Source organism: Suricata suricatta, chromosome 3, assembly GCF_006229205.1.
Source record: "Suricata suricatta isolate VVHF042 chromosome 3, meerkat_22Aug2017_6uvM2_HiC, whole genome shotgun sequence".
NCBI lineage: Eukaryota > Metazoa > Chordata > Mammalia > Carnivora > Herpestidae > Suricata > Suricata suricatta.
In genome coordinates this window covers 119450448-119478264 of record NC_043702.1, presented here as the reverse complement: position 1 = coordinate 119478264, position 27817 = coordinate 119450448, and the positions used below count along the sequence as shown (strand labels likewise).

At 43.9% G+C, this 27817-nt stretch overlaps 1 protein-coding gene across 2 annotated transcripts; it reads left to right on the top strand.

Moving 5' to 3' along the window:
* Positions 1–1049: 1049 nt before the first annotated feature.
* On the top strand, positions 1050–24618 carry SLC19A2 (solute carrier family 19 member 2). 2 transcript variants are annotated; one of them, XM_029934990.1, is made up of 6 exons: positions 1050–1337; positions 8718–9305; positions 18073–18298; positions 19558–19750; positions 20087–20228; positions 22639–24618. In XM_029934990.1, the coding sequence occupies exons 1-6, from the start codon at positions 1143–1145 to the stop codon at positions 22765–22767; spliced, it is 1473 nt and encodes a 490-aa protein (XP_029790850.1). In that variant the 5' UTR covers positions 1050–1142; the 3' UTR covers positions 22768–24618. The 2 variants fall into 2 exon arrangements, with proteins under 2 accessions (XP_029790850.1, XP_029790851.1); XM_029934991.1 differs by lacking the exon at positions 8718–9305.
* Positions 24619–27817: the final 3199 nt, after the last annotated feature.

Sequence of the window (27817 nt, the reverse complement as noted above, 5' to 3'; positions counted from 1 at the left end):
TTAATAGAGAGATCGGTATTTCTCTTTTTTTTTCTTTTTTCTTTGCTTTTTCTTTTTTCTTTTTTTTTTTTGAATTTAAGACAGGGAGCTTCCAGCAAGCTCATTTGTTTATTTGTTTGTTTTTTAATAATAGTTTATTGTCAAATTGGGAGATCGGTATTTCTTGATTGTTTTCATGGCTCAGGATTTCCCACTTGCCTTTTAAACACGGGCTATAGCTACAGATATGTTTGCCTTCTTTGTATCCAGCTTCCAAAGAGGAACGAGATACAGCTAAAGCCCTTTCATTAGACTCCATTACGGTCCTTCTATTAAGTGATTTGCTCCTTCATTGTCTAAATGTTTTACCCGCATTCTTCCGTTCAGTGTCTTGGTAAACGCCCCGAGTGCTTAGATCCCGGGCTTCTAGCAGATGAATGCAATTTAAAATACGAAAGCTCGGGCGGCAGGCTTTGGCATTCCCTTCTCCACCCCGCCGCAAGGTTAAATACTGGCCGAGTTGTGAGGACGAGTCTGAGTAAATGCGCGTCCCAGAGGGACTGTGACTAAGAACCGGAGAGAGTGAGTGTGTGGAAGAGCGTGTTCCCTTCGGTGGGGGTTAGGTTCACGGGGAGGAACCCCGAGCCGCCCGCGAGCCTGTGCCGATTACTGTCGGCCAGACTGCATCGCACTGGCTCCACACGCATGCTTTCCCACTTCGAGTCCTCCATGACTTTCTGCACCAGCCGTGTAGGTCGAGGGACGTCAGCGGACTCGCGCTCAGCCCGCGCCGATTCTCATCTTCTGGGCCAACAACCAATGGGTGGAGAGTCAAATTCCAGACTCCCGCGGTGATTGGCTGGGGCTGGGGGGGCGGTGGCGGCGAGGGGCGGGCTCCGGGGCGGGTCTCGCTCTGGGGCGGGTCTCGCTGTGGAGCTCGGGCGGTAACATGTGAAGCGTCTGCAGCAGGGGAAGAGTGGAGCGCTGCCCGCGGAGGCCGCGGCTCGCCCAGAGCGACCTGGCTCCGCCGCCAAGGACGAAGGGCGCCGCTGGAGGTTTCAGGTGCCCGCGCTGGGGCAGCGTTCGAGCATCACCGCGACGGGCGGAAGACGAGAGGGAGCAGCTAGGCGCCGGGCCGCGTCCCCGCCCTCCGCACCGCGCGAATGGCTGTGCCGGGCCCGGTGTCCCGACGGGCGGCGGCCACCGCGCTCCTGCGTACGGCCCGCGTTCCCCGCGAGTGCTGGTTCTTGCCCACCGCGCTGCTGTGCGCCTACGGCTTCTTCGCCAACCTCAGGCCGTCCGAGCCCTTCCTGACCCCCTACCTGCTGGGGCCGGACAAGAACCTGACCGAGACGGAGGTGAGCGCTGGGGCGGGCTGGGGGCCGGCGCCGCCATCCGCGTGCGCTCGGGAGGCGAGTCAAAAAAGGAGCGAGTGAGAACGGCGCTCGAGCCCCGGAGGGCTTCTGGGCAGGGATTTCTGCCCTTCCGCAGTTGGCAGGCGGCTGGGTGCTGGCGCTGCACTACTCGATGCAGTTTTCCTGGCGTCTGTTGAACTCGTGGGGCAGGTCTTGTGTAGGTGTGGGGAGCCCGAGCACGCGTGTGCTCCCGGCGGCGGGCTCCTATCGCGGCTCGGCTCTGCTCAGATTGGCCCAGCGGTTCCGACTGGGCGGAGAGAGGGGGCGCTGCGGAGTATTCGGATCAGAAAGTGCTAGCAACCAGTTGTACTTCGGACCAACGTTTCGTAAATGTTGACCGAAAGTGGGGAACCATGGGGTGCCTGGGTGGTTCAGTCGGTTAAACATCAGACTCTGGATTTCGGCTGAGATCATGATCTCGAGTTTGTGGGATCAGCCCCGTGTGGGGGCTCTGCTCTGACGACTGGAGCCTGCGTGGGATTCTCGATCTCTGCCCTTCCCCTCCTCACGTGGCGCGCGATGTCTCTCAAAATTATTAAATAAGCTTTAATTTTATTTATTTTTTACTGTTTTATTTATTTTTGAGAGAGAGAGAGAGACAGCTTGTGCAGGGAAGGGTCAGAGAGAGGGAGATACAGAATCTGAAGACAGGCTCCAGGCTCAGAGCTAGCGGTCAGCCCAGAGCCCAACGCGAGGCTCGAACCTACTAACCGTGAGATCATGACCTGAGCCGAAGCCGGACGCTCCACCGACTGAGCCACGCAGGCGCACCAATAAACTTTATTTTTAAAAAAGAAGAAAGTAGGGAACCAGGTGCTGAGTAACCCCTGCTTTCTGAAAGGATCTTCCGTCTCCCAGCTGCACCCTCCTCCTTCCCAAACCTTCTTTGTTTACCTTTGGCAGGATCTACGTGTTCAAATACGGGCAGGACAGCGAAAAAAATCCATCACCTTAATTTGTTTGGACTTTTAATTAGGTGAGGCTTTGGATGTGCTCGGATAAGGGCAGAGAAGCAAACGACTATCTATCACATTAATTTGTTTTGATTTTTATTTAGGTGAGACTTTGTCCAAGAACATGCTAACCCCCTCCCCGCCAAATCCTGGGATGAAACGAAATACTGAGATGGTATCACATAATTAGCATTTAATAATAGGTTTTTTTTGCATGGTGAATTGTTGGTTCACAGATGTTAGTTTTGCTTTTCAACCACAAGCGTGAAAGCTGAGGTCTGATGTTCTTTCTAGAGCCCTACAAAGCCTGAACGATGAGTGGGCTGTTTCTTTTTTCCTGTGCTTGCTTGTCCTTCCTTCCCTCCCTGCCCCAGTTGCTGTGAAATACTCCTTCCATTTAAACTTTACTCTTCTTCCTGTGGTTAGTAATCACCTCTTTTGAGCAGCAACTCACTGTCCCTGCATAACAGGTCAGAGCAGGATATAATTACTCACAGGCCAGTTTGTGATTGGCTTTGCCTGTCCGTTTTCAAGGACGCTTGAATTGAAAGTCGGTGTTGAATCCTGGATTGAGGGTTTCATTTGAACGTCTCGTGTTGTCTTACCTCCAGCACGTATCACCGGCTTTTACCCAACTTCACATCTTGTATTTCTCAGCCTTTTCGGACCACCCCACAAAGGACTGTGACAGCTATTCATTACCTATTTGAATGTTAACATCGTTAACATTTTAAGATCGTGAACAGAATCGTTTTACAAGGAGAAAATGACTGTAGTAAATATGAGAGAGAATGATTCTGGGAGACCCAGAACTACCACAGACTCTGAAGCAGAGATGATACTTCCTGAGCTGTGTGTAATGAAAGTTTCATGTGAACTGTGATGTGATCTACAGTGTGTTCACCTTGCTGGATAGGGGGCCACATGGGGAGAAACACGCTCTCTGTGTTGATATTTGAAAGCTGATCTGTTTTGTCATATGCCCTGGGCAGAGAGTTATGTCATGTGTCATCATGTGCACTGTCTGCTCAGCCTTCTGGGGTGAAAGAGTATGTTCACTGGCATGGAGTCAGGGGTGCTAGGCCCCCTAAATGTTTGCTGATTATGTAACAAACACCTAGCACATTCCTGTGACTGCACATTGGAGGAGGAGGGAGCAGAGTTTGGAGAGAAATCTGGTGGTCTAGGGAGTGCCATTTGTGAGTACCTTGACCTTGGCTGATTGTGTTGTTGTTGTTGGTACACAGTGTGTGGCTCTGTTCACCCTCTCCGGAACCCTGTGTTTTTGGAATATCTAATAACAAATAAGTAGACCACTAGTTCTCCTTCTTGACTTAATGCTTGCTTTCACCAGTGGGCAGCTAAATGAAAAATATTACATGACTTTTAGGCAAAGTGAATGTCAGGTCATGGTCAGCGATGTTCTGAAGTTTGTATTTACTTTCTAGAAAACGTTAGAAGGGCCATCTTCAATCATGTTAAATGGAGTGATGGTTAAGAATGTCGAAAAAAAAAAAAAAGGAAAAGAAGGACAGGATTTTCTCTCTCTTTGCATACTTGAAGGATTTTGTCTTAGATTCCAGGAAAAAATGTTAACCTGTTTTAGGTACTACTACTATGTAAGTTTTACATAGTAAAACAGGTTAAAAATGGACCGTGTTCTATTCGTTGAAAGTCTAATAAAATAGAGTGCCATGTCGCCAGCACTTTTTTATTCTTTTATCTTTTTTGTTTGTTTGTTTTGTTTTTGAGACAGAGGGAAACAGAGCATGAGTGGGGGAGGGGCAGAGAGAGAGGGAGACCCAGAATCTGAAACAGGCTCCACGCTCTGAACTGCCAGCACAGAACCTGACGCAGGGTTCGAACTCACAGACTGTGAGATCATGACCTGAGCCAAGGTCAGGCACTTAGCCAACTGAGCCACACAGGCGCCCCTCTTTCATCTTTTTTAGCATGTGATTTGACAGACATTCACCACCTTTCTTTGATTTTTTTTTTTAATATTCTACCCATTCTGTCTGCTATTCAGAGTCTGATGGAATTGGGCTTTTACCTCCTTAACAGCCGTAGCTCCTGCTACATCTTTCTTCCCCTTGTCTTCTTCCATGTGGCTATCCACATTAATCTTCTAGTCCAAAATCCAGTATATCCAGCCTCTCATCTACTAGCCTGTGCTCAAAGTTGTGATCTCTGCTTGGAATACGCTTCCCATACCTATCTGCTGATATCTTTGTGTTAGCTTCTACCTTTCTCCTCCTTTAAGGTCCATTTTTCCTATCTCTCTTATCAATGACATAGGAATATGTATCCTAATTAGATTCAGAACTCCTGAAGAACAGAAGCTTTATTTCATTTTATTTTTAATCCATACAGCTTGAAGTGTTGTGCAAATAAGAGCTTATTAGCTACTCGTTGAATTGAAACTTGGTTCTAAAATAAAGTCTAAATCGAATTAGAGCTTAAGATGAACATCTGTTTTCTCTCGACTTTCTGTATCTCAAAAAGAAAGCGCAGACAAGCTCTGATCCAAGGAAGGGGGCAGGCACCTTACGATAAAATCACTTCCCTTTGCTCACAGGACGGATTTTACCCGAGATAAGAAGGCACTGTCTAGGGTATGGACAAAAAGAGTCTGTAATGTGTACATTTTTGCATGTAGGGAATTTCCCTTCAAGATTAAAAGTATACATTCAAGAAACATTTTCTGGTGTCAGTTTGTCCTTGGCACCACTGAAAGAGAAGAGATCTTTGGGTGACCCAGTGGCTAAGCTGTGGAGATCATGTGATCTTTATGTCTTCGTGAATGCCCCATCAAAGCACCTTGATACAGGTTGAAAAAGATGCCACTGGCAATAGAAGGAACCCTGGATCGTAGTAGATGGTAGATCACAGTTTTCCAGTCAAAGAAATGAGGCCTTTTAGTATGTGAATGTAGAAGAGCAAGGTCCTGATCCTTCCTCTACCACTTACTCACTAGCTGTGCTAACTTTGGATAATTTACTTAACCTTTCAGGCAGGCCCCATTTCCTCAGCTGTAAAATAGAGATAATAAAAGCATTTTACCGCTTGCGGTGGTTGTTTGGATGAAATGAAGTCACGTCAGGTAAGGCAGTTAGCATAGCGTGTGGCACATGGGTGGACTTTTGCTATTAAAATGCCGATAACACTGTGAGAGGGACATTCATTCCACTCGGGTTCACCTCTCTCCCTAGAGATGAAATAGGTCTTTTATTTAGAATGAGTAAAAGAGAAACCATCTCTTCCCCCACCTTCCCACCCCACCCCACTTGCCTTTCATTTCGTTACTACTTGGCCTTAGGAGTTTGGCAGTGTTGCTTTTCCTCATCTTTATTATCTTAATCATGGTTTTTGTGTTAGGAGTGAATTCAGCTTATAAATATAAGCACTTTAAGTTGATAATTGAAAGGATGAGGGGCGCCTGTGTGGCTCAGTTGGTTCAGGTCACAATCCCAGGGTTGTGGGATTGAGCCTCGCTTTAGCCTCTGTGCTGAGCGTGGAGCTTGCTTAAGATACTCATTCTCTCTCTCTCTCAAAATAAAAAAGATAAGATTTATATAATGAAAACCTTGCAGTTAATCATTCGGGAAAACTGTTACTGAAAGGTATAGAACATGCCTAGGTACAGACAGTATTACTGGAGTCAAGTCCCGAAGGGCGTGATGGGAACAAGAGCATGGGGTATTGAAGGAAGTGGCATAGAGTAGTTTTAAAGGAAAGGCGTGATGGCTAATGGCTGTGATGTTGTGTTGGGGGAAAATGTGAAGGTGAGGAAACCTGTAGAGTCAGAGGGGCAGTTCCACACTTAGGAAGGTGTAGGAGACCAGCGGTGAAACCACAGGCAAAAGAGAGTGGGGAGTTGTTCATGGAAAAGCACCACGAGGTCTGTAGGGAAGCCTTCACTCTTTGCAGCTTTTATCCCAGTTACCCCGTCCCCTTCCGTTTTCTACTGAGGTGCCCCACGCTGTGGCTGTGTCAACCAAGTGCACTTTGTTCCTCAGTTGCTAAAATTACAAACGTTTGCATCACAGTCATTTCTACAGTTCACGATTATTCTTTTCATACACCTATTCAGGTGCAAGAAATTTCCTGATTGGGTAGATTGCTAAATGATTCCTACAAATACAAATTAGGCTAATATTCATGAAGGTGAAGCTGTTAGACAAATCACTTTTTTTCTTTTTTTTTTAATTCTAAAGAGAGAGACAGAACACAAAGGGGAGAGGGGCAGAGGGAGAGAGCGAGAGAGGATCTTAGGCAGGCTCCGTGCTCAGCACAGAGCCGGATGCAGGGCTCTGGGATCATGAGCTGAGCCAAAATCAAGAGCTGGACACTCAGCCCACTGAAAGGCTCAGGCGTGCCTCGACAAGTCACTTTTGTTATCTGGCCGGTCAGAAGCAGAAATAAAGTCTGGGATAAATTTCAGATCATGTTTTACTTTTACAGTTGTGCTCTGCGCTGGCAAAAGATTCTATAACAGTTTACTTTTTATTGTTCCTCTAAACCCTTGAAACAATTAGCCCATTTTACATTTGGGTGAACTGAAGCATACTCGAGAGTTAAAAAAAGAAAGTTACCTTTTTGGCCTTATATTGTCCAAGTCTGGGATTAGAGGGTACCAGGCTAAGTACTTGGCCATGGAGCAAAGACCGCCTTCAGAAAGCACTTAAAAATTGCGGCCACCGATCCAGACTTTGAAATGGTCATTTAAAAAACTGGCTTGCCTGTATCCCCACCAGGCCCTTGCTAGACCCTGGAGTAAGAGAGGGGAAAGTCTCCAACAGTGATTGATGTTGCAAGAGTGGAGATGACAGTTTTTCAGTTGATTTACTTACTCAGTTATGCCAAAGGGTCTGCTTTAGCTTCAGTCCTCAAGTCTTGAGGCCTCCAGTAAAGCAGAATGAGTGATTTACATGTATTCTCTCAGTCCTTGGTGCAAGGCTTACCCTTCTTTTACTGATAATGGAAACTAAGGCTAAAGGGAACTCAAACAAACAAAAAAAACCTTGCCAGCAAATGATGGGAGTGAAATTCCAGTGGGGTCTTTATGGTAGAGCACTTACTGTAAAGATATTTCTACTTTATACCAATTTTAAAAATACATTAAAAAGAAAACAAAGCTTCTATTTCTTTTTTCATATTTCAGACAAGCAAAAAGAAGGACATCAAATTTGCCTATAGTCCTGTCATCCACACATAATTCTTCTGTCCAGACTGTAGGACAGACATATCCTCTTGACCTGTACCTCCAAAGAAATAAAACTTAAAATCAGAGAAACCTAATCAAACATTAGGATCAAGGCTCCCTATTCTGTGGCTAGAAGTAAGAGTTGATGATGAGTCCGAAACATTTATCTGTGTCCAAAGCAGTTACTGAGCCAAGTATCCACACAACATGCTAACTGTAAGGCTGTGCAGGTCAATGTCAGGTCAACCCTTGAAGAATCTACCCAGTAAGGCAGTGGTCCTCAGCTCTGGCTCAGATAAAATCTCTTGGGAGGTTGTAAAGACTTGCCTTTGGCTGGACATCCACATTTTTCAAAGCTCCATGGGAGATGTACAACCACGGTTAGGAACCAGTGCTATGAGGTTACTGGGGAGACTGACACAGAACGAAGCAGGATCAAGGGAGCTCTCAATGTTGCAATACCGATATTATTTGCTCCAGCGAAGTCTTTCAGGATGAGGAAGGCTTTGAACTAGGCCTCGATGAATGGGAGGATTTTAAGAAAAAGATGATGGGTGGAGTTCCTGCGTGGCTCCCTCCATTAAGCATCCAACCCTTGGTTTCAGCTCAGGTCATGATCTCACAGTTCTCGAGTTTGAGCCCTGCTTCAGGCTCTGCACTGACAATGTGGAGCCTGCTTGGGATTCTCTCTCTCTGCCCGTCTCCTCCTTGCACTCATGTGTGCACACGTACATTCTCTCTCTCTCTCTCTCTCTCTCTCTCAAAAGAAATAAACTTATTTTTTTTAATGTTTATTTATTTATTTTTGAGAGAGACAGAGCGTCAGCAGGGGAAGGGCAGAGAGAGGGAGACACAGAATCCAAAGCAGGCTCCCGGCTCCGAGCTGTCAGCACAGAGCCAGACGCGGGGTTCGGACTCACGAACTGCGAGATCATGACCTGAGCCGAAGTCGGACGTTCAACTGACTGAACCACCCAGGTGCTCCAAGAAAAAGATGATGGTGTGAATATGGGGAATTATATTCCAAACAACTATCAGAATTGTTGAGATTTCTTCAGTTAATAAGGATATTTTAGAAGTATTGGTAGGCTGTTTTAGAAGAATACATTGTTACACATATGCCAGGTCCATTGATATCGCTCATGAACTTTCTCTTTCTGTCAGGTCTTCAATAAAATTTATCCAATATGGACTTACTCATACCTGGTGCTGCTGTTTCCCGTGTTCCTTGCCACAGACTACCTCCGGTACAAACCCGTTATTCTGCTCCAGGGACTCAGCCTGATTGTCACATGGTTCATGCTGCTCTATGCCCAGGGACTGCTGGCCATTCAGTTCTTGGAATTCTTCTACGGTATCGCTACAGCCACTGAAATTGCGTATTACTCTTACATCTACAGTGTGGTAGACCTGGACATGTACCAGAAGGTCACGAGTTACTGTCGCAGTGCCACCTTGGTGGGCTTTACCGTGGGCTCCATCCTTGGGCAAATCCTCATCTCCGTGGCAGGCTGGTCCCTGTTCAGCCTGAATGCCATCTCTCTTACCTGTGTTTCGGTGGCTTTTGCCGTGGCCTGGTTCCTGCCCATGCCCCAGAAGAGCCTCTTCTTTCACCACGTTCCTTCCACTTACCCGAGAACGAATGGCATCAAGGCACAGAATGGCAGCCTTGTAACCAACACCCCTGCCTCGAACCACCTTCCTGGCTGGGAGGACATGGAGTCAACAATCCCTCTAAATACGGAGGAGCCGGTGAGTGTGGCCTTAAACTTAAACATGTGGCTGCTGCTCTGGTTGCTAGAGCAGTGGTGACAAAACAGACAGGAAAACCTCTCTCACTAGACCATTCTGTCCTGGGGTGATTAACCTCCAAAGCCAGACCAGCATCACATCCTACTGCTTATGTTAGAGGGGTCTTAAAAAGTCACAGCAGGGGTCCCTGGGGGGCTCAGTCAGTTAGGTGTTGGACTTGGGCTCTGGTCATGATCTCATGGTTTGTGAGCTTGAACCCCGCATCAGGCTCTGTGCTGACAGCTCAGAGTCTGGAGCCTGCTTCTGATTCTATCTCCATCCATCTCTCTCTCTCTCTCTGTCTCTCTGTCTCTCTCTCTCTCTCTCTCTCTTTCTCTCATAAATAAACATTAAAAAAAAATTTTTTTTTAAAAAGAAGCCACAGTAGGAGCTGCCTCTTCTTGATCTTTCTATCCCAGGGACTGAGTATATGAAGAAAAGCACTCCGAAATTTTTGCTGAGTGAATAGATGAAATAATTCCAACAAATGATGAACATCTGCTTCCAGTTTCTGAATTGAAGCTCAAAGTATATAGGGTTAGGAAGTTATCTTCTCCTTCTGTGCTAGAAGCAATATCTGATATTCATTTTCTTTCTTTTTTTTAAGTTATTTATTTGGGGGGAGGAAGGACAGAGAGAGAGAGGGACACAGAATCCCAAGCAGGCTGTGTGCCATCAGCACAGAGCCTGGTGTGGGGTTTGAACTCAAAAACCGTAAGAGCATGACCTGAGCTGAAGTCAGATCCTTAACCTACCAAGCCACCCAGGCTCCCCTCCCCCCCATATTCATTTTCAAATGACGCTTCTCCAGAGTGGGGTAGTAATGCATCGCACAGAGAAGATAATCACAAGAGGAAAATCTAAGATGGTGATGCAGTACATATTAATTAAGTGTGACTATAAAATTGCCTCTTAGAAGAGAGAGGTATGGCATCAGAATAATCCATCTATCTGTTCTGGCTAGCCAGGAAGAGTGATTGCTCCCCCCTGCTACTCCCCCTTTTTTATAACTTCTTATCTTTCCAACAGGTTGTAAGCTGTGAGGGGCAAGGTTCATTCCAACCATACCGAATTAGTCTCAGCTTTTCTGGGACATGTTTGGAAATAAGCCTGTTAGCATTCTCACTTTGCAGTGGGGGATTCTGTCCATCCTAAAGCCAAGCTCCAGGAGCCTTATAGGCTGAAGGAGAGGAGAGAGCCTGCATGAGCAAAGTCTTTGCCTCCCCACCCGGGGTTCACTCAGATTGTTTCAGTGTGGCATCTAATTACCTCTCTTATGCCTACCCCCACTCCTCACTTTTGGTTACCAGTTGAAACTTAGGTTATCATCCCAAAGAGCTTGAGCCTAGGTGACACTCTCATGCAACTTTGGTTACTAGGTGGGGCACCTTGGTGGCTCGGTCGGTTAAGAATCTGACTTTAGCTCAGGTCATGATCTCATGGTTTGTGAGTTTGAGCCCCATGTCAGGCTCTGTGCTGACAGCTCAGAGCCTGGAGTCTGCTTCCAATTCTGTGTCTCCCTCTCTCTCTGCCCCTCCCCTGCTCGTTCATGTGCTTGCTCTCTCAAAAATAAATATTTTTTTAAAAATGAAGAAACTGTGATTTCTAGGGCACCTGTGGGCAGCATCAGTCAAAAGACCAGGGATTAAGTAGGAATGAAATGCCAGTTCACAGTTAGGTGATTTTGGCAACTCAGTAAAGGGAGAGAGAATCATCTGGAGTACAAAAAAGTATCATCATCTGATCTCATGTAGTAGAACAAAAGAATAAGGACCCTTTTTAAATTGTTTCAAATGTGTTAAATGGCTTTAGCTAAAATTACTATGTATATACAAAACATATAATACCTGTATACATATATATCTTAAATATTAACATTGGTCATAGTTCTAAAGATTTTTGTAGACCAGGAAGTTTAAAACCATTTTGAACAAGAGTAAGAAACCTAGTAAGAAACATATTTTACATAGGAATCAGTATCATTCATAGGTGTGTATATATTTTACGTATAACTGAAGCAGAGGTTTTACAACACTTGATTCTGGTACATTCCATTCGATTTATTTTTTCTCCTGCAGATCACTGCCCACTAGATTGATTTGATTACCTATTAATGAGCAGTAACCTACCACTTAAAAAAACCCTGCCCCAGACCAATTTGATATTTGTTGTTTATATGCAAAATGTCAGTACTTGACATGCTGAAGAATGATGACATTTTAGAGCCAGAAGTGATTCTAAGCACAGGACCATCAGAGCATCTCACAGTGACAAAGGACTTTAGATCTTATCAAGCCTCTCATTTTAGAGATAAGGATTGGGAACAGAAATTAGTGGCTTACGCAGAATTGCGCAGATATACTTTGTAACATAACTAAAGAGAATAGAGGAGATCTGTCTGGATCTGTACTTCGCTCCATGAAGGCTTTCCCTGGGCTGACAGCATGCTGGGAAGAAGCCTGTTGGCTACCACGTGGTAAATGTTAGACTCAGGTCACTTCCGTGATACCCTTGGCTCTGGTACTGACCGCATAACAGGCAGTCATGGCTATTTGGTAGGTCTTGGAGCCCAGACGGTGCTATTTCTTACAAGCCTGAAAGAAAGTCAGAAGATGGCTGTTGAGGATCATAGTGCCATTTTAAGTTGACAAAGCCCATAACTGAACCATAAGTCATAACTCTAGTAAATAGAGTAAAAACGGAGCAGGTGGATAGGTGGGTGGTTTGATTTTGAGCTTACGGAAAGGGAAAATGAAATAGGAGTGTGTCCGCAAGTTATCTTAACATATTTGCGAGTCCTTTTCAGAATGAGTCTATTGCGTGCTGACTTTGCAGCCTAGCCAGTGATTTTGTTTCCTAAATAGGAAACGGGTTCCTTTCTGTGCTTGGCTTATAGTTGGATTTGATTTATGTTAAATTGCTCATTCACTAGAAATGATGTAAATCAAGCCACTTCTTTAGCACAGGGCCTGACACATAATTAATACTTAATAAGTGACACCCATTAATATACCTGTACTTTATTGGTAGACAGCCCTCTGTTAGTAAGCATTCTTTGTGTACATGTGTGTTTGAGCTTCAAAAAACACTGACAGTAGCAACATTAGTGTTTCTACTTTGTACATAAGTAAGATAATTTCTTCGTAGCGCACTGTCATGGATTTTGGAGGAGAAGAAGTTGAAGCCTCAGCTCTTGGACTCACCAGCAGGGTAATCTTGGACACGTTTCTTAATTCTTTGAGTCTTAATTTCCTCATTTGTCTGTCTACCTCACAGGTTATATCAAGTATTAAATGACCCAATGATGTAATGACCAGGTCATCTCTGGTCTTAACCTTATACAAGATGTCACTAGAATCTGGTAGGGATTCCACACCACTAAATCTTTACCAAGGCCTTTTTTTTTTTTTTTTTTTTTTTTTGAGAGAGAGAGAGGGGAAGAGGGAGAGGGAAACAGAGGATCCGAAGGATCTATACTGATGTGGGACTGGAAATAACAAACCATGAGATCATGACCTAAGCCAAAGTTGGACGCTTAACCAACTGAGCCACCTGAGCTACAACCTCCCCACCATGGCTACTCTTAAATGTAGAATGTTAAACCACATGACCACTAAACTTCCCTTAGTCCTAGAATACTGAGTTTATTAACTGATTGATCTGAATGTACTTTTTTTCTTCTGATTGCCAAGCATGACACAAACACCTTTTCCTTTCCTGTCCAGTCCCCCATATAGTGAGGAACACATAATATAGGAGTCGTTTAATTGCATTGACTTAAATCTTCACAGTTTAGGCATTGAACCCCAATTACCTTCCCTCGCCCCCATATATTTTCCTATGGTATGTCGAAGAAATTCGAAAATTCTCACAATGGACTCTGAGACTTTATGCAATGTGACCCTTTGCTAACCTCTCTGACCTTAACTCACCCCTGTGCTCCACACATGGCACTGACCTGAAACACAGCACTGATTCCCTCTTTTGAACTTGAGTCTGGAAGTTCTCAAGCAGGACTGTCCTTCATTCTCATTTTCATGGTTGGTTCCTTTATGTCAACTCAGGTATCCGCTCAGACATGCCAGCCCATTCCCCACCCTGCTTATTCTCTTCATAGTATCATTCCTCCCGTCAGCTGTCTTGTCTATTTAATGCCTGTCCCCCTTACCAAAGGAGGGGACAGTGTAAGGAGGACAAGGACTTTTCTGCAGTATTCCCAGGATCTGGAACATTGCTAAACACACAGTATGGGCACACGTAGTATTTGTTAATTGCATGAATGAGTCATGATAGAGTACAGAGGAAATGAGCATTTATTGAGCACTTGCTGCATACCAAGCAGGCCTCATTTACTTTGTCAGCATCTGCTCAGCTCTCATTTATTTTAACCTGGGTACTGGAGACAGTGCTAAGAATCTTAGGTTTATGAGCCCGTTTAATTCTTAAGACCATGTTGTAGGTGTCACTGTCCCCGTTTTACAGTTGAGGGAACTGAAGCTTATGTCACATAACTTACCCAGAGGCACATAGAAAGCAGCACAGTCAGAATAAACCCAGATCAAGGTGCCTGGATGGCTCAGTCGGTTAAGTGTACAACTTCGGCTCAGGTTATGAACTCCTGGTTCATGGGTTCAAATCCTGTGGTTGGAATTCTCTCTCTTTCTCTCTACCCTGGCATGCTTGCTTGTGCTCACTCTCTCTCTCTCTCTTAATAAATAAAATAAATCAAATGAAATTAAATCAAATTTTGACTTCAAAAACCCACTATAATACAGACTCCTATATCTTGGTAGAGAAATAACTCCTCAAGTTTTGTTCTCATTTTTTTAAGATTGCATCAGAACCATTTTTTTGGTTTTGAGTGAAATCGGAAACCAGATGCCCATTTTGATAAGCAAGTGAGCTGAGCATAGGGATGGTGTGAGGAGGCCGAACTATGGAACGTTTGGTTCTCATTCTACTCAGATTATCCTAGCATTTTAGGGAGAAAATGGCCTTTATTTACTTAATTTCAAGAGTCACTGTATATATACAGTATATAGCTAATAGATATATCATCTTAATAGGAAAAATGAAAATTTCTACTGATTTTATAAAAAAGACTCATACTTCACTTTTTAATTAAAAGAGAAAACTACGTAAAAAAATTCAAAATCCTCTGGACTGTTGGCCCAAAGATTACCCTTCTTAATAGTTTAGGGACCCTCTTCCTAAATGTCTTTTTTCATATATACATATGTATGTGTTCATAGTAAATGAAATTATAATCTGCATGTAGTCTTGTAAATTCATGGGGATTTTTTGTTTATTTGTTTTTGGTTTTTTTTACTCAGTGTTCTGTAATACTTCCTTTCCAATGTCTTTTCATGTCAAAATTGCTCTTAGAATCCGAAGAAATGGAACTACAGTGGTCCAGGGACTGGCGGGAGGTGTGTGTTGGGGCAGCAGTCTCTCCAGGCTGGCCCTGAGCACAAAGCCACAGGTGTTGTTTAGAGACTTATTTCACATAATAGTCTGCCTTTCGACCCTTTCTTTTCCCTTTGTGGTCACCAACCATTCCCTCTGGATATCTCCAGTCAGACCCCTGCCAATGGATATGTCTGAGTTGGGATGGAGGGGAGAGTGTGTAGCCGTACATGGCTGCCTCCCCTCACTGTTACAGCCTAATACCCTTGAACTTCAGGCGTCCTCTCCCCTGAAAAATACAGGTGTCTAAGCCAACTCTTAGCAGGTTGTTAATGCCCTACTTTGAGGTTTCAGCACTAAGGCTCTGTGAACCTAGCAAGCCAAGGCAAGAATGACTATTCTTGTAGCAAAGTTAAGTTCACAATAGGCCACAGCAGGATGGAGAGTGTCCTAGAAACTTTTTCTTTCCTATTTTTTTTAACATTTATTTATTTTGAGAGACAGAGGGAGACCAAGTGTGAGCAGGTGAGCAAGAGAGAGAGAGGCAGACACAGAATCTGAAGCAGGCTCCAGGCTCTGAGCTGTCAGCACAGAGCCCAAGGCCGGGCTTGGACCCCGGGACTGTGAGATCATGACCTGAGCCGAAGTTGGATGCCTAACCAACTGAGCCACTTGGGCGGCCCGTCCTAGAAGCTTTTGATGTTTGGTGAGAACTTTACAATTGCTAAATTGCAAACATACCACAACGGCATCTTCTGACGTGCTTTTGTTATTTCCTTTGCCTAGAATGTGTATTTATTTCTCTAGTCACATCTTCTCTGTCTCCCAAAGTCTATCTCAAACACCAGTTCTTCGTTGATACAGATTTTATTTTGTTTTGTTTCTTGAAACCAGATGTATGTTGTCCTCATCGGTTAAGGCTCACTCCACACGTTTTCACTATGTTTTGGATAATGGAATATCAACAGCAGAGGAAATAATGATTGTCTGTTTTTCATCATGAAAATACGTTTGCTGTTTGTAGCTAGAGAGTTAGTATCGGGGCTGTGTCCTTCAAAAGCTCTTAATAAAAGAAGCAAATGCACTTGAAAATTTCCACCCTAGCCATTGTTTTAGCTACAGACACGTCTCCCTCTGCACAACAGGGCTGAGAAAACGATGATATTTGACTTGGCCTGGCAAACACCTAACTATACCTACTAAAAGGTTCTATTTGCATCTAGAGGTTCTCTTGCCACGCATGACATGAGGCCTCCAACCAACAAGGACAGGTTGAACTGTGTTGCTGCCACTGATGTCTTTATTGATCTGTTACATGGCTCCTGTCACACATCCTGGCGCCTCCATGCTACTTCATGATGAGCTCCCCTTTGCTCCATTTGGGTTCTCTCCCTTTGCCTTTCCATGTTAGCCACAAAAGTGTAAGTTCCTGTTGCTTAGGAATTAGGGCAAACTTGCATAAATTAGACCTTAGCTACAGCTGGAGTCCGAGACTTCTCCCAGGGTGTCTGGGGTTTCATGTTGGCTTCGTGGCATGGCCTTGGGATGGCACATAGCTCGGTAATGTCTCGATTCACTCAGTGATAAACCCAGTAGCTTCATTACTCCATTATGATGGTAATACTTCCCACTGTACATGGATTGGGTAATATAAAATATAAAAAGTATGGGAAAGAAAATTGAAATCACTAATAACCTTACTACCCATCTAGGCAGAGAACTGCTAATAATTGAATCTATTTTTTTTCTAAGATTTCTATCTTAACCATTGCTCTACAGTGAGTCAGTCCGTTTTAAGGCTAGGAAGTTCTCATTGACAAAGTCTAACTGACCAGTGGTTTAATAGGGTTACTGACTGTTGCTTATTCTGAGTGTTGCTTGCCCTTGTGTATGGGGAGATGGGGTGGCATCTCGCTTTGGCTGAAATATGCAGTCTCTCACCATCTTCCTGGCTTCACTCTGTAAACAGTGCATCTTTGCTGGGTTGATGACCTACAGCTATGCTAATGTTTGTAGAGCACTAAAAGAAAAAGTCGTATTATATTTATACATATGTACATATATACCTCAGAGATTTTGCATATCCAGTTCCAGACCACCATAATAAATATTGCAATAAAGCAAGCCAAATGAATGTTTTGATTTCCCAGTGCACCTGCAAGTTATGTTTACATTATACTGTAGTCTGCTAAGTGTTTAGTAGCATTATGTCAAAAAAAAAAACAATGCATGTACTTTAAAAAGTCTTTATTGCTAAAAAATGCTAACCACCATCTGGGCTTTTAGCACATTGCGATCTGTTTGCTGGCTGCAGCCTCTCCGCCGGCACCCGCCGCCCCACCTTGCACTTGTGTGTTGTGGAGATGGCTTCTTTCCTTGAACCGAACGAACCAGCCTCTGCTGGCTTCACACTTTTCTTCTGCGGCCTCTTCACCTCCCTGAGCCTTCGCAGAATTGAAGAGATCACGAGGGCCTTGCTCCGGATTAGGCTGTGGTGTAAGGCAACATTGTGGCTGTTTGATCTTCTGTCCAAGGCCACTGAGACTTTTCTCCATGTCAGCGATGAGGCCATTTCACTTTCTTCTCAATTGCGTGCTTAGTGGAGTAGCACTTTTGATCTCCTTCAAGAATTTTCCACTTGCATTCACAAATTGGCTACCTATTTGGCACAAGAGGCCTAGCTTTCAGGCTGCCTTCCTCACTGAGCTTAACCATTTCTAGCTTTTGATTTAAAGTGACAGACGTACACCTTTTCCTTTCACTTGAACACTTCGAGATCCTTGTAGGCTTATTCCTTGGCCTCATCTCAATATTGTGGTGTCTCAGGAAAGAGGGAAATCGAGGGGGACTAGCTGGTCAGTGGGGCAGTCAGAACACATACGACATGTACTGGTTAAGTTGGCTGTCTTATGTGGGAATGCTTCATCGCTCCCCAGAGCGACAATAGTAACGTCACAGGCCACCATAAAACATGTAATAATAACGAGAAAGTTGGGAATAGCGGGAGAATTCCCAAAATGTGACACAGAAACATGAAGTGACAGATACTGGAGGAAACCTGGCTCTGGCCAACTTGTTCCACACAGGGTGGCCCCAAACCTTCAATTTCTTAACACCACGTGTTTGCAAAGTGTAGTGCAGTGAAGCACAATAAAATGAGGCAGGCCTCTAGATACGCCATTTATATGCATGCAAATAAATAAGCAGTTGCTTTTCACAAAGAAAAAGACAAGTGCCCGTGAGGTAGAAAATTGGGTCTATCCAGTCACTTTCGGTCGTTGCCTTCATAGTGTTTGCGCTTCCCTCCCCGTTCTCTGTGAAGGAACCCGCGCCAGACCGGCTCCTCGTACTGAGGGCCCTGTGGGACGACTTCCTGAGGTGCTACTCCTCGCGGCCGCTGCTCTGCTGGTCGGTGTGGTGGGCCCTCTCCACCTGCGGCTATTTCCAGATCATCAACTATGCACAGGGCCTGTGGGAGAAGGTGATGATGGCCTCTCCCAAGGCTGCCATCTACAACGGCGGCGTGGAGGCGGTGTCCACCCTCCTGGGTAAGCGGGGCGGGGTGGCACATCCCTCCGGAGGTTAAGTCCGCCGTGATCAGATTTTCTACCCCCTTGGAAATTGGAGGTGACCCCCCCCCAAGGAATGCTTTCTTTATTTTGACTTTATAATTTAGGAAGAAGTGTAGCAGTGCTCCAGTTGTGGATGACCATCATTAACAGACTGGAGTTCCTTAGACCCTGCAGAGAAGCCTGGCGTAACGGCTTTCAACATAGTCTTCCCGTTCAGGTTTCCGTCATCTCAGAATTTATTGGGTGCTTCTGTCACTTGATGTGAAACTTTGAGTGGCATCATACAAGTCTGTGACAAGAACTGATATGCGTTGAGTGGTAATATGTATCAAATGCTTGTCCTAAGGACGTTATGTATATTCACTCAGTGCTCACAAAATTCCCGAGACAGTTACAGTTAGTATCCCCATGTTACATTTCAGGAAACCCAGACAGACAGGTCCATAACTTGCCCAAGATGGTACAGATGGTAGTCAGGTCAAGGTTTGAACGCAGAGCCTGTGTCCTCAACCATTACATTCTGTCGTCTATTTTTTTTTTAATGTTTGCTTATTTATTTTGAGAGAGAGAAGGCAAGAGACAATCCCAAGCGGGCTCTGCAGTGTCTGCGCAGAGCCCCATGCGGCGCTTGAACTCATGAGCTGTGAGATCACAACCTGAGCTGAAATCAAGAGTTGGGTGCTTAACCGACTGAGCCACCCAGGTGTCCCCCTCATAAGGTTTTTAGAAGGCATTCCATGCTTTTTGTAAACATGTTTAACTGCATCTGGCACTTAGAAGGCAGTCTGCACATTTTAGCAGTCATTGCCAGCATCATTGCTTTACCAAAGAGCGGAGATGCCCTGTTGCCATGTTCTGCACTGCTGCTCAGGCAGGAGGAGAGATGATGCCTCTGGTGTGTGGTCAGGCTGAAAGCAGCGGCTCTCTTTGACTCCGCCTCTGCATCAGCCTCAGCACCCTTTTCTTAGCAGTGCCCCTGGGTCTGTGTCCTCCTGTCACCTTGCCACCTGCTCTCATTCAGCCTCTCATTGTCTCTCTGTGGCTCCATATTCTTTATCCTGTCAAGTTCAAAATTCTCTGCCTGCCTTTCAAGGCCCTCTGTAATCCTGAGCTACCCTATTTGTAAGTTACAGGATTTTAAAATGTAATAACCCAAGCTGAATGTTTAGTTTATAGAAATAGCATTTGTGGAGCAAAATAACTAGGTTAACTTTTCTCTCTCTTGTGCCTCGCAGGCGCTGTTGCTGTGTTTGTCGTCGGTTACATAAAGATATCCTGGTCAACCTGGGGGGAGCTGATGCTGTCTCTGTTTTCTCTGCTGATCGCTGCCGCAGTGTACGTCATGGATACCGTGCCGAACATCTGGGTGTGCTACGCGTCCTACGTTGTCTTCAGAATCATCTACATGTTGCTCATCACTATAGCAACGTATGTGTTTCGATTCAAAGAAGCATTAGGAAAAGTTGTGACAGGATAAACCTTTTTGTTTTTTTCACAAACAAATGCAAACCGTATGTTCCTCTCCTGAGCAAGTGTTGAGGCAAGGCTCATTTATTTCCTTGGTCCCATATTCCCGCTCTGTTCAGATGCTCGCATGAGATTTACAGCATTTAGCCACAAACACAATGCTTTTCACTGGGTTGAGGGGGGAAACAAGTGACGGGAGAAAGAAGGGGCTGCTCTTCACAACTGAAGGAAAAGCCATAATGACCTGGGAATGGATTCCTGTCGGTTCATTCTTGTGTGGGTTTCTTTCTTTTTCAGTTTTCAGATTGCTTCTAACCTCAGCATGGAGCGCTACGCCTTAGTGTTTGGTGTGAACACCTTCATCGCGCTGGGCCTGCAGTCTCTGCTCACTCTCATCGTGGTGGACAGCAGCGGCCTTGGCTTAGACATCACCACTCAGGTAAGACTTCTATTTCGACACACAAGACATGTTATAGTCATCACGGCAGACGGTCAGAGTGACGAACTGAAGCATGCTTTATGAAAGCCAATTCAAACAGTACAGACAGATGTAAAACATAGAATCAAAAAGTACACACAAGCCAACTTCTAAGTACTCTTATGTCCTCCTTCCGTCAACCGCCATCGCTAGTTCTCTTCTCCTTGGAGGATGGTGGGACCCTCAGCTTTTTGACGAGGACCTAGAACATTTCTGAGTGTCACTCAAGAGCCTGGCAGAGCCGAGAAGTAATGTCTTCCCTCCAGGCCGAGCTTTTCAGCTTCCTCATCCATTGTTTCCCTCTGTCTTACTTATTTATTTATTTTTAATGTTTTTTATTTATTTTTGAGAGATATAGAGAGACAGTGTGAGCAGGGGAGGGTCAGAGAGAGGGAGACACAGAATGTGAAGCAGGCACCAGGCTCTGAGCTGTTAGCACAGAGCCCGACGCAGGGCTTGAACCCACAAACCATGAGATCATGACCTGAGCCGAAGCCGGACGCTTAACTGACTGAGCCGCCCAGGCGCCCCGTTTCCCTCCGTTTTAAATTCTGTCCGTGGAATACTGGATCCCGTGTTTGAGATCTCACCCTTCTGCAGGCTCCTTCCTTCTTGATTTCAAATGCCACTCGCCCAGATAGCAAGATAATGACTTGCCGTTGATGAACAGCATTAAGATTCTTAACATATGACCCACCGAGAAAACACCTGCACGAACACCCAAAGCCAGTGGGGATATTTTTATTCCTTCAGCAACCGTGTTCATACATGCCTCGTGCATTGTTAGTAGGTAGGGCTTGCTCTGTACTTTGGCAGAATGGGCAACTGAATCAAAAAGTGCCTACCCCAGCCCAAATGATTCCCTCTCCATTATTCCCTCCACACTTAGATTCTTATAATACAAAGACCCAGCACGTTAGCAGTAAGTAATGAACTTGGCACTGAAGAGATCTAAAAGAGAAGTCACATTCACAGTTTGTAATGTGCACTGAGTGCTTCCTGTGTGCCAGGGACTCTATATAGAAATTTGCAGGGTTGCAGTCAGGATTGGACATCAACAGAATGAGTCCCAGAGAGGTTAAGTAATGTTAAATGTTGTTTAAGGTCACGTGCAGTCCTTCATCATCATCGGCTCAGCTCTCATTTATTTTAACCTGGGTACTGGGACAGTGCTAAGAATCTTGGGTTTATGAGCCTGTTTAATTCTTAAGACTGTTGTAGGTGTCACTGTCCCCGTTTTATAGTTGAGGGAACTGAAGCTTATGTCAGATAACTTACCCAGAGGCACATAGAAAGCAGCACAGTCAGAATAAACCCAGATCAAGGTACCTGGGTGGCTCAGTCGGTTAAGCATCCCGACTTCAGCTCAGGTTGTGAACTCATGGCTCGCACACCTCTCCCTGGATTACGGTGCCTCAGAAAGGTGGATGGGGAGTGGGGGGTGTCACGGAGCCAGGAGCACATTGCTTTCTCCTCCCCAATCACTACCAGCAGTGAAAACCTGCTCAAGGGTTAGGCACTCAGATTTGGAATGGAGGGTAGGAGAGAAACTAAGGGCTTGTCATTCTGCTATAGAAACGGTGAGTTTAAAAATATGGAATTACAGAATTTTGTAGCTGTGCTGAAACTCGGCCATGATTAATTGACAGGCTTCCTATAGGAAAATGTATCCAAATTTTAAAGACCCTGGCTCAGAGTGACACTCTTACTGCACACACAAGCCAACTTCTAAGTACTTCATGAGTTATTTTAAGAAGGTGATGATGAAGATGTTGATAAATTTTATAGTCTTAAAATATTGGCCTAGAGAAGATTTTTACAAAGTTATCCAAAGGTGGGATATAGCAGACTCTCTACTGCCCTCCTCTGGGGAGGAAGAGAAGTTCTTTATCTTCAGCATTTGGCCTGCTGGTCACACTTAAAACTATCAGCTTGAGGGAAGAGACTGTGATTTCATTTTAACAGGAGCAATAGAAATAAAAATGGTAGTATTAACAGCTTTGGCATTGTGCGAATAGACACACGTATGATCTCATGTCTTCCCATCGACCCAGTGAGATGGTGGCTATTGTGAATTCCGTTTTGTATATGAAACCTGGGCTCAGAGACCAAGTATTTCAGTCAGGGTCACCCGGCTCGTCAGGGATGGAGTCCGGATTTGCGCCGAGGCGGTCCGGCTTCAGTACCACCGTGCTGTGCTTCCCCTTTCACTCTCCATGCCGGGCACATCATGTAAGCCCACAGTGTTTTCCGAAGGCTGAGAGAGACACTGAATATGCCTTTAATGATAGGAGGTGTCCACATATAGCCAATAAAACGTCTCCTCTTCTAATCAATAATTCTAAATTACTTCTTTCCCTGTCCCTTTTAGTTCCTGATCTATGCCGGTTATTTTGCACTCATCGCTGTGGTTTTCCTGGCCAATGGTTCCATTAGTATTATGAAGAAATACCGAAAGCAAGAAGATGCAGAATCAAGTTCTCAAGTAACCACTTCGTAATAACCCTGCTGCTGAGCTGCTTCTGATAAAACTCTCTGCACAGCAACTGTGCCTGGATATATTTAAGTTTGTAGAATGCAGATGTGTGTGTATGAATGTGCTTTTTAAGGCTACAAAGCAGCCAGTTGACTCTACCTTGTGCTCCTGGAGTAACCATACTGTTTAGGGTAGCCAGAGGTGATGTTTATCTCGTGGATTATTTATGAAAGCTAATTTAAGGATCACTTTCTTCCGATACAAAAGCGAACTTGATTTTGAAAACAGGGTAGTCAAGAGCACTCAGGCAACACGTGGCATTTATACTTTATCGGAAGGGAGTCTCGTGCCTCCAAGGTTATGTCGCTTCTCATGGCAGGAGGGGGGGGCGGGCAGGGCTCCACGGACTGCAGGATACTATGTTCCAGCAGCTCCTGGGTCTGTTCAGCTTCCTTCGTCTCTCTGTGTTATTCGTGTGCATTTGTGTTTCTACGGATGAAAGTTGTTTTTATCACTGCCAGTATTTGCTCTGGTTTGGTTTTCTGCACTACAGGGAATGTAGGTCATTTCCAATTTTAAGTTATTTTTAAAACACTCGTGTGAACATTCTCTGTTTCCATCTTGACAATTTTGTATTTGTGTGGATTGTCTTTGGAAGTCCACTTTTGCGTTATTCATATGCTTCCCAGAGAAGCTCATGTATTTAGAAAATAAGGCAAGTTTTGAGGCCTGTTAATCGAAACGAAGAGACCTAATCAGCAAACTTAAGTTACGTTTGCCTGTCTTTTAGTTTTCAGTATGAAGGAGGATTAATTATATGAGGAGAAGGTAATGTATGCGCCAAGGATACAACTACCCCAGCCGGGTCCCTTTTCTTTCCAAAGTAAAATGAAGTCTTTTTTTGATATCTTCATTCCTGTTTATAATTCTTATATTATTTGTCCTTATCCAAGATCACGATGTCATTAGGAGTTAGATTTGTTGAATTGTTATAAGGCCTTTTCAAAAACTGAGACTCTTTTTAATTATTTCAGTGGGACAGGGACTAGGGTAGACTTGATACCTGCATTTTGTACATTAAATCTGCCTTTGTTTCTAAGGGTGGATTATCTTGGAATATCTGCTTAAAATAATAACTGTTAGTGATCCCATTTCCAGGGTACTTGGAAAAATGTGGTGTATACACTTAATTCTGCAATTAGTCTCCTGAGTGGTTGCTAGTGTATATGTTATGTGAGTCACGAAAACTTTTTTAAAGCCAACTTTGTTGCCTTATCTTGAGAAAAATCTAGGCTAATTTATTTAGAATAACACAGGTAAACCATGCGAATACTAGTTTCAAGATTCCAAAATTGACATATTCATTTAGTGTCAGTAGGAATTCTAGAAGTAAATGAAGATAAGTATAGGTACTTTTCCATTCACCTTCCCTTCTGATCAAGGGAAAGAAAAGAACACTAAGGGAAGGGGAAATTATGTCATGAAAATACAGCCTCTGATTTTGTATTTTATCTTTGGTTTTGCTACACAGAGAATTGTTTACTCAGAAACAAGTAGAAAAGTGATGTTCAAGGGATTTTATATAATGTTTTTTAATAAAACAGGCTGTGGTACAATCAAATTGTTCATGTTACCAAAGCAATATCTCCCTAGAATTTAATTCAAAGTGTGCGGTCCACAACTGGAGCCTTTACTTGCTGAAGACAATAATAGGTTCCTGTCCTGGTATGTGGCCATATTTCTAGAATGCTGAGCCAATATGCAGGTTGTGCTGTGTGCAATTTTACAAAGACGTGAAGAAAATCTATTGTAGATTTTATCCAATTCTGGATAGATTATAAAATTATTTTTATTAAATAAATCTTTTACATCATATTTTCTCTTTTTAATCAAATTATTTTAAATGTATTTTTTGCTTCAGTAGGAGCTTTGGATGACATACTTAAAGGTTTCAATTACAAGCCTTCCCTCACCTGGCCTTCGTACTTAACCTTGTTACCCTGTTAATTCTTCCCAGTGCTTCGTGATCCTTACCTTTGACTCCTCCCCCTTATTTCTGTGGTTTTCCCTGTTATTTCTAGCACCACACTGCTCTGTTTATTCTTCTTGGTCTTCATCTTGGTACCTTTCATCACTCTTTTTAAAGCAGCCTTCGTTTTAGAAACCAAATCTCTCTTTTTAAAGCAGCCTTCCTTTTAGAAACCAAAAAGTCTCACATTCCCTTCAAGTTAACTGAATTTTTAAAATAAAGGATATTCAGTCAAATCAAGGGCTGAAGTTACCATGGTGTTTTGAAACTTCATCGCCTCTTTGTTCCAGCCCAAAACATTCTACCTCCAAGAAAGCCTCACCTTGCCATCAGTTAAGAATCACTTGTTCAGGGGCACCTGGGTGGCTCAGTCTGTTAAGTTCAGGTCATGATCTCACAGCTGGTGGGTTTGAGCCCGCATCAGGCTCTGTGCTGGCAGCTAGCTCAGAGCCTGGAGCCTGCTATGGATTCTGTATCTCCCTCTCTCTCTGCCCCTCCCTGCTCACACTGTCTCTCTCTGTCTCTCAAAGATAAAATAAACAGACAAAAAAGAATCACTTGTTCAGGGGCGCCTGGGTGGCTCAGTTGGTTAAGTGTCCGGCTTCTGCTCAGATCAGGATCTCACAGCAGCTGGGTTTGAGCCCTGCGTCAGGCTCTGTGCTGACAGCTAGCTCAGAGCCTGGAGCCTGCTTCAGATTCTGTGTTTCCCTCTCTCTCTCTCCCCCTCTGGCCCTCCTCTGCTCATGCTCTTTCTGTCTCTCAAAAAAAATTTTTTTAATATTTAAAAATTAAAAAAAAAGAATCACTTATTCAATATATCCCAGAAACCAAATCCCTCATTTTTCACAGAATCCAAAGGAGTATTTTCCCTTTAATATCCACCCCAAAACCTGCTGCATTAAAGCATTTCACTGATTATCAACCAGAGATTCATAAATTTTCATGCCAAAAATTTTTTAAAAGATATTTTAAAGATAGTTTTCTGTTCCTATAGTTCTATCTATCCCCTGTAATGCCTTTTGGACTGTAAGCCTTCTGAGCAAGGACCATGCCTTATTTTTGTCTTTTTTTTTGTTGTTGTAAAACACATCCTAGTGCCATACGAATATTCAACTACATAAATAATATGTAACTGACTTAATACCACCAGTATAATAGCTAAGTGCCATTACTTTCTTTAAAGCACATCAAGTGTGCTTAACATGTTTAGATTAAAATGCTTATCAATGACTTCCATTCCACTAGACAGTTTCTTCAAGGCATTGTGCTCAACATGATAGAGATTGGATACCTACTTGTTTTACTTACTATGGTGTCCTCCTTGTCATTAATTCCTTACACTTGAGTAACATGCTTTAGTTTGGAAAAGGCATTTGTGAACATCCTCTCCTCTGATTCTGGACAAGGATCTTGTAGAGGTATCACTTTTTCATCAGGAATGCTGATCTGGTAGAAGGGAGTTCAAAATGCTAGGTTTGCCACTCACAGTTGTGCTACATTAAGGAAGTCACTCTATTGAGCTTCGGTTTCCTCATGGGTAAGTGGGGATGACTTGTGAAGACACGAAAGAGCATATATGAAGACACCTAGCACATTGGAGACAGTAGGGGACTGAGGCATCCATTCCTTCAGCCCTTAATAGAATAATAATTAAAATAATAATATGTCGTGTCCCGCCCCAGCCAGCAGGGCGGAAAATTCTTGTGGGTTCTTGATCCTGAGGGAGGGAGAGAAAGGGCAGGAAAGGGCGCACAGAGAGTGAAGACAGCACAGCGATTTCTGATCAAGCCTCTCTTTTTATTTAGAAAATAATACTCTTATATAGGGTTTGGGGCCAGGAACTGACCCAGGTTGGTTGCCAGGTAACAGAATCAAATGAATATCAAAAGAAGCGCCCAGACTTGCCTCTGCAATGCTGGGGAGGGGAAGCTAGCGCTGAATAATCCAAAATGCGGTTTTTTATCTTTTGTTCACCTTGGCTTTTTTCGTCTGGCTCAGTAGGACAGTCTCCAAAATCTGGACCAGGAAATGCACTCTCCTAGCCTCCAGATGTAAATCTTGTTTTTTGGTTGCTCCCTGGAGAGCGATATCTCCTTGCTGAGGCAGCCAAAACTCAGTGGCTCCCAACAATAATAATTGTAAATAGCACAATTAGCTTGTAGCTGTGAATCTCAAAATTGCACTTTTCAAGGGAAACTTTAATGTTTCAGTCAAAATGAAAACTATCACAGGCTTTCAAACACCTCCTCCCCTTTTATATTCTGGAAAGCTCTTCTGGGGATACAACAGATGAAAAAGTCATGATTCCTGCTCTCAAGGAATTTAAAAATGGGTGATAAGTAAAAAGGGTAACATCGATGTCCCATTGTATTACAAAACAGCGGCAGATACCATTAACCATTTTCCATTAAGAAGTAGAAAGGCTTGTCTCCAAGAGAACAAGGACATGGGAAAAATCCTAAGTGGCTTCCTGAAGGAAATGGCATTTAAGTTTGCTATGCGGGATGAGTAGGATTTTTTAACAGAAATTTGGAAAGGAGAACTGTGTAGTGGAGAAAGAGGCATAACTAGTTAAGATGGCCTAAATTTGTGGGGGTATATTTAAGGCCAGTAGGTGCAGGGTATAATCAGCAAGGACTGGAGAGAGGTTATGACAAAGTTGGACAGACAGTTGGGGGTCATTTTCTAATGTTTTTAAATTGGAGATTGGGGTAACTATTAAGCTTATATTCAAGAAATTTAATCTAGCAGCAGAGTATAGGATGAATTTTGTGGGAAGATAACCACCTAAAATTTCTAGTCGAAAGGTCATTTCAATTGGCTAGGTGTAGGTGAGAAGGCCTTTTTGACTTTTGACAGTGAAAAAAACAGGACTGACTCTTGAGGTTACTGAATTAACATTATAGAATGTGTGTTCATGTTTCCAAGATTGCTTAAAAAGTGTAAATAAGCACACAAGTTCAACCATCTGTAAAGTGGAAAAGCCGGTTTGGGATTCTGAATCCCATCCTACATTGCAAATTAATGGTCACTTCTGTCCCCGCC